The sequence below is a fragment of the Dendrobates tinctorius genome, unplaced genomic scaffold, assembly GCF_039654945.1.
Source record: "Dendrobates tinctorius isolate UK_male_01 unplaced genomic scaffold, ASM3965494v1 ptg000009l, whole genome shotgun sequence".
Lineage (NCBI taxonomy): Eukaryota > Metazoa > Chordata > Amphibia > Anura > Dendrobatidae > Dendrobates > Dendrobates tinctorius.
The window spans coordinates 3,359,660-3,381,120 of NW_027361677.1; the positions used below are offsets into that span (position 1 = coordinate 3,359,660).

The window sequence follows — 21,461 nt, forward strand, 5'->3', positions numbered from 1 at the left end:
AGCCCCTCCCAGTAATCTGTCAACCCGATCAGCGATGTGTCGGACTCGAGCGCCAGGTAGGCAGCACACCGTTCGACGATCCCTGTCTTTGTGACAGATTGCCCTATCTGTTCCCCTAATAATTGAGTCTCCCACTACCAGAACCTGTCTGGCCTGCCCTGCTCTCCTATTTCCCCCCTTACTGGAGCAGACACTCCTCCGGCTTTCAGAGGACATGCCTTGCTGCAGCAGTGCTACTCCTGCACTAACACTCCCCTCATCTGCCAACTTAGCAAACTTATTGGGGTGTGCCAGATCAGGACTAGCCTCCCTGGTGCTCTTCCCTCTACCCCGCCTTCTAACTGTCACCCAGCTAGCTGCTTCATTGTCCTGCAGCTCCAACCTAGCACCCCCCCCTCATCTATCCCATTGAGCGTCTGCTCAGTGAGCAGAAGACTCCTTTCCATATTGTCTATGGATCTCAGTGTTGCCAGCTGCACATTTAGATCCAGTATCTGGACTTCCAAATGCACAACGTGCTCACATCTTGCACAGCAGTATGCACCCTCGACCGGCTGTTCAAGGATTTCATACATGCGGCAAGACGTGCACTGGATGGCATTGGCAATAGTGGAGCACATCCTAATGGGGATTGCACCAGACAATAAGATAAGCAAAAATAAATTAAAAAAAAAAAAAATATTTGGACAGTAACCCGAGTTTTGGCATTTTAGTTGTTTAGGAAAACATATTCAAGATACAGTTATTTAATTAATATGGGTTTAAAATGCAGACACTCAGCTTTAATTTGAGGGTTTTCATATCCTAATTAAAGTAAGGGTTTAGGAAGTACAGTTTTATTATGTAGCTGCCTCTTTTTAAAGGAAGAAAAAGTTATTGGACTATTATCTCAAAAGCTCTTTAATAGACTGCATGGGCTAGTCCCTCATTAATACATCATCAATTAAACAGGTAAAAGGTCTGGAGCTGATTCCAGGTGTGGCATGTGCATTTGGAAGCTGTTGCTGTGAACCCTCAGCTTGCAGTGAAAGGATCTCTCAATGGAAGAGAAACATACCATTATTAGGCTGAAAAAAATAAGAAATCCATCAGAGAGATAGCAGCAATGTTAGGAGTGGCAACATCAGTAATTTGGTACAAAAAAGATCGCCCTGGTGAGGTTGGGAACTCAAAAAGGCCTGGACGTCCACGTAACACAACAGCAGTGGAGGATCGCAGAATCATTTCCATGGTGAAGAGAACCCCTTCACAATATCCGCCCAAATGAAGAACACTCTCCAGCAAGTAGGTTTTTAAGTATCTGACTCTACCATAAAGAGAAGACTTCATGAGAGCAAATACAGAGGGTTCGCCACAAGGTACAAACCATTAATCAGCCTTATAAAGAGAAAAGTAAGATTAGACTTTGCCAAAAGACATCTAAAGAAGCCAATCAGTTCTGGAAAAGCATTCTTTGGACAGATGAAACTAAGATCAACCTGCACCAGAATGATGAGATGAAGAAAGTATGGAGATGCCTTGGATCGGCTCATGATGTAAAGCACATAGTCATGCTCCTTGGATCGATCCCTTGAGTTTGTGTCCTGTGGTTGGATTCTCTTTTTACCGAGTCACAGGAGACACTCCTTTTTCTCTCAGTGTTTGGGTTCTGCTTTTCTGGCTCCAGTCTGCTTAGCTTTACACAGGTGTATATTTGTTAACAGTGCTTGCTTTAGTCTTTGTTTGGTATTTAATTATTTACTTTACTCACTCTGGAATCTTTCCTTTGCTCAGCACACTTCTTTTCTTGTAGGCAATTCACACTCTGCTCTGCCCTCCTGTTCCTTCGGGAGGAATGTGTAGCAACTCCCTTGCCTTTTAGGCAGTTTAGGCTAGAGTTGCCATCACATAGTCTGTGGTTAGGTCTCTGCAGCCCCAGGCACCACCATGGACTGCAGAGTCTGGATATCTAGTCTGTACAGGAGACGGTAGGGTCAGTTGCAGTTTTTAGTGTAAAACCTAGTTCCCGAATGAGTTGCTACACAGGAATATATTATGGCCGGCTAATCGAACGAAGATCTGCATATGCTGTCAGGCAAGAGTCGGTTCTAAGGGCCCCCGTCCAGTGGTCACAGATTACTGTCTGGATCTGGTCCTGTGAAATAATTTGCACCAGCTCTAGTGAACATACACTTTGGCTTCATTAGGAGGCTGTGTTGCAGATTGTATTTGTCATGATCTACTAGCAATTTGATTCATATCAGAGGCCTCCCAACGATACGATCTCTAAGCTAGTGGCTGTAGCTTGTTTTTCTCTCCCTATCGAAATAAAGCTGCTCCCTCTGCTGATCTGTTTATGAAGGCGGTAAAGATACGATTGCCACTGAGAGTGAGTGATCGTCGGACAGCAATGATATGTGCGGCTTTAGTTCTACAGACTTGTTTTTTTTATTTTCTCATCCTTTTTTCTTTTTTTAGGTTAACCAAAAAGTACCTGAGAGAACTGTGCAAGCAACATAAACTGTATACAACCCCTTATCTCAATGACACGTTGTACTTACACTATAAAGGTGGGTAAAACAACAAGAACATTTCCAAATTCATTCACATTCATAATTGGTTCTTATGGCTTGTTCAGACAAGTGTATAAATCGGACATATGTTCTGTATTCAGTTGGGCAGCACACTGACCCTTGTCAGTCAATAATTCTGTTCGAATGACTTATTTTCTTCACCCTGAAATAAAAAAAAACATGAAGCGCTCCCTGTGTAACACTGTGGGCAACAGATGAAGGTGAGTTGGAGGGTTGGTCTCTCACCTGATCAGGCTGTGGATGGCCTGAGGAAGGAGTAGGTTCTCTGAAACGCATTGCAATAAATTGGAATTTTTCAATACTTACCGCTTGCAGTAACCTTTGTCAGTGGCTGCGCCCGGAGTCTGATATTCGGATGAGCACACAGAGCTGCACTTGGAACCAATCACGTCCGCAATTTTTGTCCCACATTTTTGCAGGGTCGTCTGTCCATGGCCTGTGGCTTATTTCTTGGAACCTAAGCTCTAATCCTTTTTTTTTAAAGTCTAGATATAAAACAGTGGGCTTATTACCACTCATATGGTCTCACAAGACTAACCATTGAACTGAAAGTACAATCTCAGTCTTTGTGTACTGTGAGAATCATGTGGGAATAGTGGATGAGGGCAGGTATATCTCGCCCAGATACCTTTCCTATGTGGCCTAGTCTGGTCAGTATCTCACCTGGTTACTAATGAATAATGGGAGGCGGATATAAAAGGATGCCAGGTGGTTGTGTGAGTGTCTCAGCCTGGGAACACAGAGAGCCTGTCTGTGTGAGAGACACACATGAGTGGAAGCAGTGCCCACTGCAACTGTGATTTGACTGGACGGGAGAAGCCCGCCAGTTGGTAGTTAGGTTGTACCTTGTTTAGTTAGTGCCGGACAGGCAAAGATTTGTTTTATGTTTTTTTTCTTTATGCATTGCTTTCACCTTTAATAAACCTGACCCAGTGTCAGTTATACCCGGATCCCGGCTGTGCGCCTGAGTTTCATGCTGAACGCACGTGACCTTTGACCCCAGAAAAGGCGATCCCGGAGTGTTTTATCACATTGTGGTGGAGAACGCGGGCATCACGTTGGAAGCATGAGCATGGAGGACATGGGGAAAGCGCTGGTACAGTCCACCGCCGTCCAGCAAGAAGCTAATCGGGTGATGATGGCCCAGCTGAAGGAGTTGGTGGACATGACAGCTACCGATCGTTCGCTTCTCCAGCAGGTGGCGCAGCGCCTGGCAAGCTTGCCTGAGGTTAACCTGGAAGCCGAGTCGAGAGTGATTCACGTGAGTCGGTACTGGCAGAAGATGACAACCGAAGATGACGTCGAGGCATACCTGACCACGTTTGAACGGACAGCGGTGCGAGAAAAATGGCCGAAGGCACAATGGGCCGGCCTGATTGCCCCGTTTCTTTCCGGTGAGGCCCAAAAGGCTTATTATGACTTAGAACCTGAAGCCGCGCAGGACTTTGACAAACTGAAAGCCGAGATCTTGGCCCGGCTGGGAGTGACGGCCGCTGTCCGTGCACAGAGAGTGCATCAATGGAGTTATCAGCCGGATAAACCACCGCGGTCACAGATGTTCGACCTGATTCACGTGACGAAGAAGTGGCTACAACCCGAGGTGCTGACAGCGCCAGAGATAATCCAGAGAGTCGTCATGGACAAGTACCTGAGAGCTCTACCGCCAGCCCTGAGGAAGTGGGTAAGCCAGGGAAATCCTACGACGGCAGATCAACTGGTGGATATGGTTGAACGTTACTCCGTGGCGGAAGGACTCCGAGACGATGCTACCCCTCCTCGTTCTTCATCATCTCCACGTGGAACCGGTAAGACTGTTCCAGGGAGTAGGGGAGAAGGAAAAATCCGTAAGACAGGGGAGGAAAACGGGACTGCCCGCACAGCGAGGCTGAGAGTAACGAACTATGGTCTAAGCAAGGGGCCCGTTAGGTGTTTCCGCTGCCAAGAGATGGGCCATATTGCTGCGAACTGTCCGGTCACTACTGAACCCATGCAGTGCGACGTCACAGACTCTAAAAACCGCATGTCTATGGTTGCACGGGTAGTGAGTGTGAATGCCGGTCAAAAGGATGTGGAAAAACACTTGTGTGATTTAACGGTTGATGGCAAAAATGTGGTGGCATTGTTAGACTTGGGAAGTGTGATGACTCTGGTGAAGGCCAGTCTGGTGTCAGCCCCGACTGGACCATCAGACAAATTTTCTGTAACGTGTGTGCATGGAGACACCTGTTCGTACCTCACCACGGTCATATGCATTACTACTTCCTATGGGTCTGTGCAACATAAAGTGGGACTCGTCCCTGCATTACTGCATGAAGTTATCTTGGGCCGGGACTTTCCCCACTTCTGGCAATTGTGTGAGAATCAGTTGATGCCCCAGGGTAATAGTGTACATGGTTCTTCTCCCAGGGCGCGTGTGGGTCCCGAACCCCTGGATGAGGTCCCCCCTGCAGTTCCCGTTTTCAGTCATGGCGGGTGATACGGAGGAGACCAGGGAAGAGGAGGAGGCCGACAGCCGTCCACCTCCCCGTTTGCCGGATTTGGAAGTTCAGAAAGATTACTTCCAAAGCGAGCAAATAAAGGATCCTACCCTTTCTCAGGCTAGGACAAATGTAAAAGTGATAAATGGGGTACCCGTAGAACCTGGCTCTAGGCTGGCATATGCTTACATGGTCCTGGAGAATGATTTACTATATCAGATAGAGAAAAAGGGGGAAGACACGGTGCAACTATTAGTCGTGCCAAAACCCTACCGGCGGCAGGTGCTGGACCTGGCCCACGGACATGTGATGGGAGGTCACCTGGGTGTCCAGAAAACCACCGAAAGGATATTACACTGTTTTCTTTGGCCAGGCATGCATCACAATATTCGTGTATATTGTGAGTCTTGTCCTGACTGCCAAGCCTCTGCGCCTAAGCCCCGGTTCTGTAGCTCCTTGGTACCCCTACCTATTATTGAGGTCCCGTTTGAGAGGATTGGGATGGATTTAGTTGGGCCCCTTCCACGGTCCGCACGTGGACACCAACATATCCTGTTCATCTTGGATTATGCCACTCGTTACCCGGAGGCCATCCCTTTGCATAACACGGCCACCAAGACGATTGCCAAGGAACTGGTGCATGTGTTTAGTCGGGTCGGTATACCAAAACAGATACTCACCGACCAGGGGACTCCCTTTATGTCCAGGGTAATGAAGGAGCTCTGCCAGTTGTTACAAATCGAACCGTTACGCACATCCGTGTATCACCCTCAAACAGACGGGTTGGTCGAACGGTTCAATAAAACTCTGAAGCAGATGCTGAGAAAGGCGATAGAAAAGGATGGGAAGAACTAGGGCTATTTACTTCCGTATTTGCTTTTTGCCATCAGGGAAGTGCCCCAGTCTTCCCGGGGTTCTCGCCTTTCGAGTTATTGTACGCCCGACGTCCTCGCGGACTGTTAGGCGTCGCCAAAGAATCCTGGGAGGGTCAGGTCACTCCGTTTAAAGCGGTGATAGATCACGTATCCCAAATGCAGGACCGTATTGCGGCTGTTATGCCTATCGTCAAAGAACACATGATGCAGGTTCAGGGAGCTCAAAAAAGAATCTATGATAGCGGCGCCAAGATCCGTACGTTTGCACCCGGAGATAGGGTGTTGATCCTGGTCCCCACAGTGGACAGTAAGTTCCTAGCAAAGTGGCAGGGCCCCTTTGAGATTAAGGAAAGAGTTGGTGAAGTAAGCTACAAAGTATACCAGGCAGGTAAACGGAAACCTGAACAGGTTTATCATGTAAATCTGATAAAACCCTGGAAAGATCGGTCTGCCTTGTCAACGGAGCTGGCCCGTCCCGTCTGCTCGAATACTGCACCGGAGGTACGGGTTGCAGAGACTCTCTCGGAGCGGCAAAAGACTGAGGTCAGGCAGTTTCTACTTCACAACCAAAAGTTTTTCTCAGAAAAACCCGGGCAGACTACGCTAATGAAACATGATATCGTAACGGAACCTAGTGTCACAGTTCACGTGAAACCCTACAGAATTCCGGAAGCGCGCCGTGAAGCCGTTTCCCGAGAAGTGAAGGCAATGTTAGAGTTAGGTGTCATTGAGGAATCGCACAGTGCTTGGTCCAGCCCGATTGTGTTAATTCCTAAATCGGACGGCACCATCCGATTCTGCAATGACTTCAGGAAACTGAGTGCGGTCTCCAAATTTGATGCCTACCCAATGTCCCGGGTCGACGAGTTAATAGATCGGTTAGGAAAAGCCCGGTATATTATGACCCTAGATCTAACAAAGGGGTATTGGCAGATCCCTCTGGCGGAGGCTGCCAGAGAAAAGACGGCATTTGCTACGCCGGAAGGTCTATTTCAGTATGTGTATATGCCGTTTGGACTGCACGGAGCACCGGCAACCTTCCAGAGACTGTTGGATCGAGTCCTGAGGCCACATAGGCAGTACGCTTCGGCCTATTTGGATGACATTGTCATTTACAGCTTGGACTGGGAGACTCCTCTCCAGAAAGTACAAGCTGTGATTGACGACCTGTGGGAGGCAGGTCTAACCGCAAACCCCAAGAAATGTCACATCGGGCTAGAAGAAGCCCGGTATTTGGGGTATGTAATTGGGATGGGTGTTGTTAAACCCCAGGTTGATAAGATTCAAGCGGTTCAGGATTGGCCGCAACCTGTCAACAAGAAGCAGGTGCAAGCCTTCCTGGGGATCGCCGGCTATTATCGCCGGTTCATACCCAATTTTGCAGCCATCGCTACCCCCCTGACGGATCTTACCAAAGGGAAAGACTCCGTCATGATTAAATGGAGTTTAGCGGCTGAAGAAGCCTTCCATAGCCTAAAACGGGCACTTTGCTCTCAACCCGTACTGGTGACTCTGGACTTCCGCAGCGAGTTTGTGGTACAAACGGATGCCTCTGATACCGATATCGGGGCCGTGCTGTCACAAGTGAGGGACGGAGTGGAACACCCAGTCCTCTATCTCAGCAGGAAGCTGAATAAACATGAGCAAAAGTATGCGGTAGTAGAAAAAGAGTGCCTAGCCATTAAGTGGGCTCTAGAGGCCCTCAAATATTACCTGGTGGGCAGAAAGTTCACGCTGATCACTGACCATGCCCCTCTCAAGTGGATGCACCTGCACAAGGAACGGAATAGCCGGGTGACCCGGTGGTTCCTTGCCCTGCAGGCCTACACTTTTACGGTGGAGCACCGCCCAGGGATACAGATGGGGAATGCAGATGCCCTGTCCCGAGTGCACTGTTTGGCGGGTGTCATTGCTCGACCGGAGTGGTCTGAGCAGAGGGGGGGATATGTGAGAATCATGTGGGAATAGTGGATGAGGGCAGGTATATCTCGCCCAGATACCTTTCCTATGTGGCCTAGTCTGGTCAGTATCTCACCTGGTTACTAATGAATAATGGGAGGCGGATATAAAAGGAAGCCAGGTGGTTGTGTGAGTGTCTCAGCCTGGGAACACAGAGAGTCTGTCTGTGTGTGAGACACACGTGAGTGGAAGCAGTGCCCACTGCAACTGTGGTTTGGCTGGACGGGAGAAGCCCGCCAGTTGGTAGTTAGGTTGTACCTTGTTTAGTTAGTGCCGGACAGGCAAGGATTTGTTTTATGTTTTTTTTTCTTTATGCATTGCTTTCACCGTTAATAAACCTGACCCAGTGTCAGTTATACCCGGATCCTGGCTGTGTGCCTGAGTTTCATGCTGAACGCACGTGACCTTTGACCCCAGCAAAGGCGATCCCGGAGTGTTTTATCACATTACCTGCAGGCGAGCGTATAAGCCGTTTGTGTCTATCTTATTTTTAATCGAATAGCACACTCCTTTCGTCTTACGTTCGGATGTGACTCAAGTGCAATGCCAGACTCTGAATATTTAATTTCCCAGATGAACATACATGGCTTGTAAGCCTCCTCATTCTGACATGCCAGGCTTGTCTTGTCACTCTCCACAAGGAGAAACTTTACCCATTACACCCCAAACTCACCTAGCCAAATCAGATCTCATACTTTGCACTGATGAGGGGCGGCACCCCAAAACATTGTGTCTGAAAATTGAGATTCTCGTTTGTTTTTTATCCTAAGTCATACTGCAAGGCTCGATAAAGGGCTGACATTGACTTCTAGGTTCGCTGCTTTCAATAAGTGGCACTATAGAGTTCTAGACCTTTTCCTCTCTGACTAGTCAATTTGTATATTTAATTTTCCCAGAGGAGCATGCATGGCTCATAAGTCTCTTCCCTCTGGCATGCCAGGCTTGGCTTATCACTCTCCACAATGAGAAATGTTACCCAGTAGACCTTTGTGCGAGGAAAAAATGGGATCACACATGGACCATCAGAGTGGCATCCGATTTTTACAGATGAATTTCTATTATAAACTGTATGTTATCATTTACAGGTGTTAATGTTCTTGTATAAAAACGGACTGCATATGGATGTCACACAGACAAAACGGACACATAAATTAAAATCTGCTGAAAATTAGAAAAAAAAATCGTCCTAGTTCTCAGGATTAATTTCGGACGATTTTTCATACACTTGTCTGAAGGCACCCTTAATTGTTTGCAGTGGCCCCACATTGTCCCCCAAAGCAGAAGGCAGTTTTTGCCACGGCCCCACACTCAGGCTTTATGGAGGGTTCCCACTATCAGGTGTATGGTCTTTAATAAAGTGTCACCCTTTGTGAAATGTACATCTTTTTTGCTGCCTGCTACAAGAAAAAACTGTTCTTCACATCAGTTTATCAGTTTTGTTCTCCTCACTTAGGATTTACACGTTTGGAAAATCTGGAGGAATACACGGGCCTGAAATGTCTTTGGCTTGAATGTAATGGTCTGCAGAGGATTGAGAATCTGGAGGCACAGACAGAACTGCGTTGTCTCTTTTTACATCAAAACATAATCAGCAAAATCGAGAATCTCGAACACCTTCAAAAACTGGACTCCATTAACCTCTCCAACAATTACATCAAGACTATAGAAAATCTATGTGAGTGCCAAGATTAACTTTCATGTGATGTTAGTACTAATTTTATAGGTCTCCCATATACTCTGATGTGAAAGAACTAGAAAAATGAACAAGTAGATGGCAGTTAGTTAAGGAGATAATTCTCATCTCAGACACTTACGACTGGGGTGCACAACATTTTTTGGTCCAAGGACCACATTGCCATACTGAACCAATCCCAAGGGCCGCAAAAATTTTTAAAGGGGTACTTACATGAATACATCATTAGGACCACTATCAGTACATTAATACATCCATAGAACCAAGTTTTCAGTATTTGAAGAGGATTTGGAGACTTTCTGCTTTAAAAAAAAAAATCAGGATGAGTACATACTAACTTAACTGAGTTTTTGCAGCAGGAACTCGCCAAATCCGCCTCATAATTTCAAATTTCTAAGTTTTGAGGATTTTTCATTTTAAAATAGCCATGAAGCACAATATGGATAGCTATGTGTACAAGATCAGAATCACTGTCAGCACATGTATATGGCACCAGAACCACCATTAGTACATTAATGCAGAACAACCATCAGTACATGAATACGGCGCCAGAACCATCATCAGTGATTGTATACAGTGCCAAGCTTAGGCTGGTTTCACATTAGCGTATTTTACATGCAGCACACGGCGCCGCTAAGCCCCGCCCCATCCGGTCATCGCCTTCTACTATCGCACACGGCTGCATGCGATCTGCGCACCCTATCTTTAGCATAAAGCTATGTTTGGATTTTTAGTTGCTTTAACCCCATGGTGTCTGTTTTATTTTCCCTTGTGTGTTATTTGGTGCAGTTCACTTTATTCCCTGTCTCTCCTTCTGGGGAGGGGGTTGTGGGTTTAGCTCAGGGCTAAACAGGAGATAGGGACAGGTCGGGGACTTGGGCCTCACTACCATCAAGTGTAACTCCAAGTTAAGGAAAGTCAGGGCACCTCCTTAGTTTGAGGGGCAGTTCAGGGGCCCTGTTTCCTTGCCCCCTTTTTACCTGCTACTGCTCCGTGACATTCTCTGCATGAAGTCCCTGCCACCGTCCACTATTCTATGACACCATTCACAGCTTCTCAATTGCCCCATAATATTTCCTATAGCTAAACAATGTCCCCCATTGCCCCATAATTTTCACCATTGCCCCATAGTCAAGGCTGGTTTTAGAGAAAGTGGGCCCTGGGCATTAGTTTAAAGTGGGGCCCCAAATGCTCACATATTCCACATCACACAAACATTTCGGCTGTATTTACAGGTGCAGAGTTCAGGCCATTAAACGAGCGTGATGGACGGCATTGAAGTTGTTCGACGCTTGTTCCCAAGTTTCTTTACACCTGCTGAGGAAGAATGATGGGGACAGATAGTCCTCAATACAGTATAATGCAGGTCCTATACAGTATTATGCACTCCCCATTGTCCTTTATAGAGTATAATGCAGCCCCCCTCAGGGAATACTGCAACCCCCCTCAGAGCATACTGCAGCCCCCCCTCAGAGCATACTGCAGCCGCCCCTCAGAGCATACTGCAGCCGCCCCTCAGAGCATACTGCAGCCGCCCCTCAGAGCATACTGCAGCCGCCCCTCAGAGCATACTGCAGCCGCCCCTCAGAGCATACTGCAGCCCCCCCTCAGAGCATACTGCAGCCGCCCCTCAGAGCATACTACAGCCCCCCCTCAGAGCATACTACAGCCCCCCCTCAGAGCATACTACAGTCCCCCCCTCAGAGCATACTACAGTCCCCCCCTCAGAGCATACTACAGTCCCCCCCTCAGAGCATACTACAGTCCCCCCCTCAGAGCATACTACAGTCCCCCCCTCAGAGCATACTACAGCCCCCCCCTCAGAGCATACTGCAGCCCCCCTCAGAGCATACTGCAGGCCCCCTCAGAGCATACTGCAGCCCCGCGCAGAGCTCCATTTTCCCATATTGTTCCCCATTGCGCCATAATAGCCTCTGGATAGTAACACTTAGCACAAAACAAACATTTCATCTTTGGCTCCTGGAGTGCTGTCCGGTGCCCACCGCGTCCTCTGCACCTCTGCGGCTGGGCGCCAGCAGCAGTATGATGACATCAGTAGCATGCTATCCTCATCACGCTGCATGTCATGGCCGGGACAGACGTGCCCTGTTCTGCCCCAGTCCTGACGCCACAGTCTTCAAATATATTCGCTTCTAAAGGAAGTATTCACTTCAGTGGGGTTCAAAAAATAGTTTTGAATTTAAAAAGAAGTTATTGGAACAAAAAAACACCTGAGTGTCAGCCTTTTGACAGACTTTCGCACAAGATGCGGCCATGTTCTCAAGACAGATGAAGGTTCCAACTCTGGTACTTTTCAGGTATTTTTGAAGTGCATGAGATGGTAACTCTCTTTTAAGCTTACGATTTTGTATGGATCAGCTACCTATGTATTGCACATGATGTGTGTGTAACCTCCCCATACAGCAGAAATTGGAGGGTGGAGGGGAGAAGGATCAAGCATGTTGGATTTTAACATGCCCGACCCTTAGACTGCTGCTTAATCTGTGTAGCATCAGTTTATTTACCACTAAATTTAGGGAATTTTTACCCCTTTTAGTGTTGCCAAATATAATGGGATATTTCGACCATATGTAAAAATGTATGGCATAGAAGATGTCATAATTTTCTTAAAGGTGGATAGTCATTCATCTAAGACCACAATCTTTAAAGATACTTGAATGGCAAAACAAAATAGTAGACAACAGTCAAAAAAGAAAAGTGAAAAGTAGATCAAGCGTGTGCGCTGTCCTCTCCTTAACAGTCGACAGTTATGACCGAGCTGGTATGTTACATAGTATTCAATGTTTCTTTTCAGGAGGCTCAGTATCATAAAAGTCAGGAGCCCAAGTCTTGATACTATTTTGTTCTCACTGTCTTTGCTTTCCAGCCGGTCTGCCAGTACTGAACACTCTACAGCTTGCTCACAACCAGTTACAGACAGTGGGAGATGTCCATCACCTACAGGAATGTCACAGTATTAGCATCCTTGATTTGTCTCACAATAAGCTGGATGATCCTGCAGTCATCGATGTCCTCGAGAAGATGCCAAACTTGGTACGTTGGCCTAGAGGCAGGCAGCTTGTACAACGTGTGGTGTGATACATATGACACTCTAGTACAATATATCTCCATTTCTCGTGACGCTGATTTCTTCCAATACCGGAGATATGTGTGATGCTTCTGTCCATGGTTTGTATTTAAGGCTAGGCTTACATTACCGTTGGATCCACCATTATGTGGCTCAGTCACAGGTCCAATCATTTTCACCAGAAGTGTAAGCACCACTTGCTTTGCAAAGGCCCACCAGTAACAGCGATTTTTGGGGCCCACTGTTCAGCTGCATGCAAAATCAACCTGACCCTAGTAAACAAATGTACTTTTGTGTCTATGTAATGTTAATTTTGCTCGTTTACTTACTGATTGATAAGTTGATACTTTTTTCTGCACTACTCATTAACATTTCTTCACAGCGGCCTACCAGAGGATTCGCCTGTTCTCCGGTGGGCCAGTCCACGCCTGCCTACAGTCCGTAGTTTTACCTTGCTATTGTTTTTTTCTCCTATAGCATGTTTTAAATCTGATGGGAAATGAATTCATTAAGAAGATTCCTAATTACAGAAAGACAGTTACAGTGCAGTTGAAGGGGTTAACATATCTGGACGACAGACCGATTTTTCCGAAAGACAGGTAAGAATGATATATAGCCTGATGTAAGGGTCCTACTTTGTCGGAAGCAAAAGTAAAAACTTTGTGACTCTCTATGATTGCCTTCCTCCAACAGAGCATGTGCCGAAGCCTGGGCCAGAGGAGGACGAAAGGCTGAAATGGAGGAGCGAGAGCGATGGGAGACCAAAGAAAGGAAGAAAATCCAAGATAGTATCGATGCCTTATCGGAAGTCCGGAGGCGAGCAGAGGAGAGAAAGCGCAGGAAGGACATGGAAGAAGAAGGTACTGTATATTTATGCATTTCCCAAGTCGCAGCCCCAGCAGGGAAAATGCCTGGCCAGGCGTTGCCTGGATTGGGATCTGATCAATCAGCTGGCCACCCCTGGGCTATATTCTGAAATTAAACAGTCAGGTATCTGATATTTGTAGGGATTATACAGTAGATTTATTTATTTCTCTTGCGCAGAGATTTCTACACTATGTTATCGGCTGCTGCATTTTCTTCCTGATTATTCACCATTTATGAGACTACATTCACACATTTGTGTGATACATGAGTGCTGTCACTATTTTTTCTTAGACCGCACATAGATAGATACAGTTCTATTGATCCAAACACACATCCATTTCTCCTTCGTCTCATTGAGGGACACAGGATTGTGGGTGTATGCTACTGCCGCCAGGAGGCTGACACTAAGTGAATGGAAAAAAAAAAAAAAGGTTAGTTCCTCCTCTGCAGTATACAGCCTCACCTCGGTTGCAGGCGAAACCAGTTCATGCTTAGTGTCCTAGGAGGCACACACATCTGGTATTTTTCCAGACTCTTTTCATTTTTTTCCATGAAGATGAGACAGGGGCGACGGACCCTGTTGTGAACACTTTTGACCTGGCTTCTGAATTTGGGCTCCCTCTGGTGGTTGCTGCGGGTAATGGAGCTGGTCTGGTTGACAAAAGTCAATCACCTGAAGAGGATGATTGGAGGTCAGGTGTTACAGACTGGGAAGATTTAAGTGAGCAACCTTCCCTCAGTTGTTGCTGGTGATTTGGTTTTCTTCCTGGCATTTTGGAAGTCTGATTGCCCCCTGCTTGGTCCTGCATCATTCAGATAAGTTATTTGTTTGCTTGAATCTTTTTGCATTTGATCCAGTTTTTGCCTTTCTCTGATTTCTGCTTTGCTGGTGTGGGTTCAGCCTTGTTTCCCTGCTGGGACCTGTGCTGGACCCCGTTCCATATGCCACAGCTCATGTCAGTCTGTTCAGTATTGCTAATCCCCTGTTATATCAGTATCTTTTGTTTTGCTTCCAGTTCACACCAGAATTCTGATCTAGTGGGGGAGAGGTCGTGTGGCCTTAGTATTTTTGCATATCAGACGTGTTGGAGTTTTCTTAGGGTTTTTTGCGTGATTGCAGGCAGTATCTTTCCTGTCCTATCTAGACAGTTTGGGCCCCATCATTTGCCTACTCTATTTTCTGTCTGTGTTTTGTGCCTCATTTTGTCTCACCGGCAATATATGTTTGGGGGCTATTTATTCCTTTGGGGTTCTACTCCGGGGCAGTTTAGCTTTCCCCTTTCTTGCTGAGGCGCGGAAGGAGGTGGGCTGGGAGGGCTCCTGTAGACCCCCGGAGTCGGCATAGCTAGTGGCCCCATTTTTCTGGCCACATCCCTGGGCTTCCGCACGGGTACGGGCGCCAGCATGCGCCCCCACTGCTGTGGCGGTTGGCAGCGCCGTTTCCTGCCCAGGCCCCTGCTTCTGGCTGTCCCGCCCTCGTGTCCGGGTGGGCGCCGAAAATTTAGTCCCCGGCTTCTGCCGGCACTAGGCCGTGGGCAGAAGTCCCACCCCCCGCAATGCAGCTACTTCCGGCGGACCCGCCCCCGGTGCCTCAGGCGGGCGTCAAAAATTTAGCCCCCGGCTTTAGCTGGCGCTAGGCCGCGGGCAGAAGCTCCGCCCCCATGTTGCTGCTGGTGGTCGCCTCTTCTTCTGGCGGGCCCGCCCACACACCGAGGCACACTTTTTGAAAAAGGAGCAGCTGTTCGGCAAGCTGGTCGCCTAATGGGATGCAGGACTGGGGACACAGGACTGGGGTAAGTGCTACCCCCAAAGGAGGAAGGCCACCCTCTCTTTTTGCCAGAGACTAAGCGTTTTTGCACCCCCCCCCCCCCCTTGCAGGCATATCACCTAGCAGGGCCACCATGTCCAGAAAGGAAAGTCGCACACGTTTCTGTACGCTGTGTGCACCTCCTGTCGGTCCGCCTTCCCACATGCACAAAGTAAGCAAATTTGTGAAGCCTGCGATTCCGAACGTGCCCAGGAGCCCTCCCCTGCAACCGAGCCCAGTGTACCTAGCCCCCCGGAATGGGCTCTGTCTCTGTCGCAGTCCATGGCTTAGCTTACAAGAGCAATCGAGTCCCTTCGAGCCCCAGATAGGGGCAGGGATAGCGGCTCGCCTGTCTTAGAGGGGTCCTCCACCTCACAGGAGCCTCCGGCCTGCAGGGGCCGCTCTCACACTAGGCAGACACAAGGGAAACGAACCCACACAGCGTCTCCCGGTCCATCTGGTGCCTCGGCATCCATGATCTCTGCCTCTCGCTCGCCCTCGCCAGTAGACGATAACGAGCAAAGCTCAGATTACGACTCGGATGAGCCCCTTGACTTAGTTACTCCAGGTTACCAGGAAACAGTGGACAGCCTTATCGAGGCCATAAACCAGACCCTGGGGATTGACAATGAATCCACCCTGGCCTCAGGGCACAAGGTGTCATTTAAGCAGGTCAAGCGGCCTCATAAAGTATTTGCTACTCACCTAGAGTTTGACCACATAGTACAACGACACAGGGAACGGCCAGACAAGCGTTTCTCAGGCCAGAAAGCGCTCGAGGCAAGATACCCATTTGCCCTTGATCTTCGTAAAAACTGGGCGGAATCCCCAACGGTAGATCCACCCGTGTCACGCTTGGCCTCTAAGACCCTGTTGTCCATACCTAATGGTTCCTCTATCAAGGATCCCGCTGACTGTCTCCTAGAGAGCCTGGCTCGTTCAGTATTTGAGGCATCAGGTTCAGCACTCTCTCCCTCGTTCGCAGCAACTTGGGTAGCCAAGGCCATGGTTTCTTGGTCAGAATCATTGAACAGAGCCTTACAGGGTATGGACCTGCCTGTGGAGGTAGCAGAGATTACTAATCAGATTGCGTTGGCCACAGACTATTTGATTAATGCATCTTTGGATGCGGCTAGCTGCGCAGCACTCGCTGCCGCAAATGCAATTTCTATTAGGAGGGCTCTGTGGTTGAGGACTTGGCATGCAGATTCATCCTCCAAGAAGTCCTTAACTTCTCTACCTTATCAGAGCGGCCGCCTATTCGGTGAGAAGTTAGGGTACCGTTACACCTAGCGATGCACCAGCGATCCCGACCAGCGATTTGACGCGGTCAGGATCGCTGGTGCATCGCTAGGTGGTCGCTAGTGAGCTGCCACACAGGCAGATCTCACCAGCGACATCGCTGGGGACGGGGATCGCTACTTACCTGTCAGACGCGGCGATCCTGCATCCTCCCGCCCGTGTCCACGCGTCGCTCGTCGGCGCCACAGGAAGTGGCCGATGAGAAATGGTCCAGGAGCTTCTCGCGCGATCAGCGATAACCAGCGGGGGAGCCGGTCGGAGGTAAGTATCATATGCAGCGATATCGCTAGCAATATCGCTGCAACGTCACAAAATCGGTGACTTTACAGGGATATTGCTAGCGATATCGCAGTGTGTAACGGGGGCTTTAGACCAGCTTATCTCTGACTCCACAGGGGGCAAGAACAGTTTTCTCCCTCAGCAAAGGGTTAAACAGCCTTTTCGTCACCAGCTTCAGACACGGTTTTCGGTCCTTTCGCAACCCCGGGTGGGCTGCAGCAACCAACCCTGCCGTTTCAGGTCGCCCCAACCAGGAGAGGGATCGTCAAGTCTCATATAGAGCCAACCCATTGGGGAGAATGCGATCCCAACAGCCCAGATCGAGGGGACAGATCTTCAGCCAAATGACTCGAGGAAAGTTCTGGGCGACACCAGCAGAGTAGGTGGTCGCCTACTCTGGTTTCGCCATGTCTGGCTCTCCGTCGTACACGACACATGGGTAAAAGAGCTGATATCCTCGGGGTACAAGTTAGACTTTGTCAAACACCCCCCAAGATGATTTTTTCTTTCTTGTCCCCCCAAAATAGAAACCCGGGCACAGGCCTTGTTCAAGGCCATCGAATTGCTCTGGCAAAATGGTGGTGTTATTCCCGTACCGGAAAACGAAAGGTTTCAGGGTTTCTATTCCAACCTGTTCACTGTCCCCAAAAAGGACAGGGCTGTCAGGCCCATTCTGGACCTAAAGCTTCTGAACAGATTTGTCAGGGTCAGACATTTCCGGATGGAGTCTCTCCGCTCGGTCATATCTGCCATAGGATGGGGAGAATATTTGGCCTCTATCGACATCCAATACGCGTACCTGCACATCCCCGTTTTCCCTGAACATCAGAGATTTTTACGGTTCGCTATCAACGGCCTACACTTTCAGTTCGCAGCCCTCCCCTTCGGGCTAGCTACTGCCCCCAGAGTGTTCACAAAGGTCATGGCGGTCGTCATGGCCATGCTGCACTCCAGGGGCACAGTCGTCTTGCCTTACTTAGATGACCTCTTGGTCAAAGGCCCTTATTATCACGCATTCGAGGAGAGCGTCAACATCACACTAGATACTCTTTCCCGCTTAGGGTGGTTGGTCAACCTGAAGAAATCATCCTCTGTTCCAGCTCAGAGGATTTCCTTTTTAGGGATGATCTTTGACACCTCCCGTATTTCTCCCTCAGGACAAGGTCCTAGCTCTCCGGCAGGAAGTCCAGGTACTTCGCCAGCCAGTCCCTCATACCATTCATTTTTGCATGAGGGTCTTAGGGAAAATGGTGGCAGCAATGGAAGCAATTCCGTTTGCCCAACTCCATCTTCGCCCCCTGTAGCACGCCCTCTTGGCATCTTGGGACAAGAACCCATTTACTCTCGACCACCGGTGCCGGTTGTCCGCGCAGGTCAGACAGGCACTCGGGTGGTGGACAACCTTTTCCCCCAGACCATTGGTTAGAGATACGAGTGATCCGGCTGGCTCTGCAACATTTTCATCATCTTTAGCAGGCCACCCCGTCCGGATTCAATCGGACAACGCCACGGCCGTGGCTTACATAAATCATCAGGGGTGCACCCCCAGCAGGGCAGCCATGCACGAGGTGGGGCACGCCCTTCACTGGGCCGAGAGAAACTACTCGGTAATATCGGCAGTCCACATCCCGGGCGTAGAGAACTGGCGGCAGACTTCCTCAGCCGGCAGGGTCTTGCGTCCGGGGATTTGCCAACGTTGGGGAACACTGGATGTGGACCTGATGGCCTCCAGGGTGAACGCCAAAGTTCCCGCATTTGTCGCTCGGTCCCGGGACCCGCAGGCAATCGCCGTGGATGCGTTGGTTCTGTGATGGAACCAGTTTCACCTCCCATACGTATTTCCCCCCCCTGCCGCTACTTCCGAGGGTCATCAGGAAGGTGAAGGCAGAGGGGGTTCCAGTGATTCTGCTGGCCCAGATTGGCCTCGTCGGGCGTGGTACGCAGACCTAGTGCAGCTACTCGCCAACGTCCCCTGGCGGCTGCCAGAGCGCCCAGACCTACTTTCCCAGGGCCCGATCTACCACCCGAACTCAGGGGCCCTGTGTTTGACAGCTTGGCCGTTGAATCTTGGATTCTGACCCAGGCTGGGTTCGGACGCAAGGTGGTTGCGACAATGGTTAGCGCCCGGAAGCCCGCCTCAGCGTGTATTTACCACCACACTTGGAAGGTTTTCTTTACATGGTATCGGGACCAGGGTTGTTCTCCACTGAGATTCTCTATTCCCAACATTTTAGCCTTTCTCCAGTTTGGCCTAGACTTAGGTTTAGCTCCAAGTTCCCTCAGGAGACAAATATCGGCCTTATACGTCCTGTTCCAGTGCAGGATTTCTACCAATCTGCAGGTGAAGACCTTCATCATCCAGGGGTTCTCACACTTGGTACCTCCCTATAGGTCCCCTCTGGATTCTTGGGACCTTAACCTGGTCCTAGGTTTTCTCCAGGAAGCTCCATTTGAACCACAACAGTATGTCTCTTTGACATACCTTTTCTGGAAGGTGGTGTTCCTCGTGGCAATAACATCAATCATGCGGGTCTCGGAGCTGGCAGCTCTATCTTGCCGAGCTCAGTTCCTGATATTTCACAAGGATAAGGTGGTTCTCATGCCAGCTCCCCCTTTTCTGCCGAAGGTCGTTTCCTCATTTCACATTAATGAGGACATTGTCTTGCCCTCCTTTTGCCCGGCACCGGTACACCGTGTGGAAAATGCTCTTCATACGTTGGATCTGGTGAGAGCTCTCAAGAGGTACGTGTCACGGACGGCTTCCTTTCGTCAGACAGACACGCTGTTTGTTCTCCCCGAGGGTTGCAGGAAGGAACTTGCTGCCTCAAGATCGACCATAGCCAGGTGGATTCGGCTGACTATTCAGGAATCCTACTGCATCAGAGGCGCAGCTGTCCCAGCAGGGATCAGAGCGCACTCAACTCGAGCAGTGGGCGCCTCTTGGAGTCTTCTTCTTTAGAGAGGAGGTGCGTGTAGCTTCAACCGGTGAGTCGACTTCCCACCCAGGGACTGCTTTAGGATGTCCCACAGTCCTGTGTCCCCCAATGAGGCGAAGGAGAAAAATGGATTTTTGTGATACTCACCGTAAAATCCTTTTCTCCGAGACGCTCGTTGGGGAACACAGCACCCACCCCGTTAGCCAGTTGGCTCTTTTTGTTTTTTAGTAATATGTATTTATGATACCAGGTGGATTTTCTAGACATGTTGTTACCTGCATTAAGGTTGATTTTGTCTTTTTGTGATCTCCTACTGCTTTTGCACCCAACTGGTTTCGCTTGCAACCGAGACAAAGGGTGTATATTGCGGAGGAGGAGTGAAACTTTTTTTTTTCATTCACTTAGTGTCAGCCTCCTGGCGGCAGTAACATACACCCACAGCCCTGTGTCCCCCAATGAGCGTCTCGGAGAAAAGGATTGTACGGTAAGTAGCACAAAAATCCATGTGTCCGTTCCGTGAGACTCGGAGCAGGTCCTATTCTTATCCAATTTTTTTTGGATCAGACTCAGTCATTAAGGGGATTCTATCAGCGTTTTTTTCTGCCTCATTTGAGAACAGCATTGTGTATGCAAAGAGACCCTGAACCCACCAATGTATTACTTTACTGGGTGCAGCCTTTCTGCCACAGAGTTCTTAGCTATAAAACTGTAGCAGAGCTGAGGAAACTGTCCCCACCTACACCACAGCTTTCAATGTATACAGTCTATAGACAGTAAGCTGCTTATCACATTAGAGGGCAGAGTCTGACTAGTATGCATGCACTGCTATACTCCAGACAATGATAATCATCAGGTGATAAAATCTTCTCTGTAAGTAAACAACAGCACACAGCCTGACTTGTGACACATCTTTGAGGTCTGTGTTTTAACCCCTACCTGATGCTGCTCTCAGATTACATAGCAAAAAACTGCTGACAGATTACCCGTAAAGTCTATGGGGATCCATGTAAAACAGATGGAACATGGAAGACAGACTTTTATTTTAGAGTTCCATCCGAGTTTCATCCGTTTTCAGCTGATCCATTTCTACGTATTAAAAAAAAAAAAAAAAAAAGATAAAAAAAAAGGAAGCAACTCGAATGACACATAAGATAAAAACGGTTAATTTTACATGGGTGTAAAAAAAAGGAGACTGATGCAGATCCCACCCGGACCGAAAAAACGCTCTTCTGCACCTGCCTTAAAAGGAAGGGACACAAATTACTGTTCACCCTAATAAAATAGAAATCCCTTCAATGAAATCTCCTAATTAAGAGCCCAATGGGGGGGTGCCTGACATCCTTGCATAATAGCGAGCAGTGGGGGTTCCTAGTTATGAACCCCACCGGTGCTACCATGCTATTATCATCTGTCTATATAGATACAACTTGAAGCCCTGTATTTGTCATAAAGGTTTAAACCTTTCCATCTAATATATAAAGCTCAAGTGTGTATATGTATGTATGTCCTGGATTGGCATCCCCACCGTCGCAGCTACAGCCACAAAATTTGGCACAGTCACACGTCTGGACCCCGAGAGTGTCCTAGGCTATGTTGTGAGGCGAA

The 21,461-nt window shown here is 48.6% G+C and overlaps 1 protein-coding gene across 3 annotated transcripts in view; it reads left to right on the forward strand.

Annotated features, from left to right (window-relative positions):
- Window positions 1-21,461, forward strand: part of DNAAF1 (dynein axonemal assembly factor 1) — a 69,332-nt gene that overhangs the window by 6,395 nt on the left and 41,476 nt on the right. For all 3 annotated transcript variants that reach the window (XM_073581878.1, XM_073581893.1, XM_073581886.1), the window contains exons 3-7: window positions 2,458-2,549; window positions 9,338-9,559; window positions 12,465-12,631; window positions 13,143-13,264; window positions 13,359-13,525. In XM_073581878.1, coding sequence (XP_073437979.1) covers window positions 2,458-2,549; window positions 9,338-9,559; window positions 12,465-12,631; window positions 13,143-13,264; window positions 13,359-13,525 — 770 coding nt within the window. The remainder of the gene's footprint in view (window positions 1-2,457; window positions 2,550-9,337; window positions 9,560-12,464; window positions 12,632-13,142; window positions 13,265-13,358; window positions 13,526-21,461) is intronic.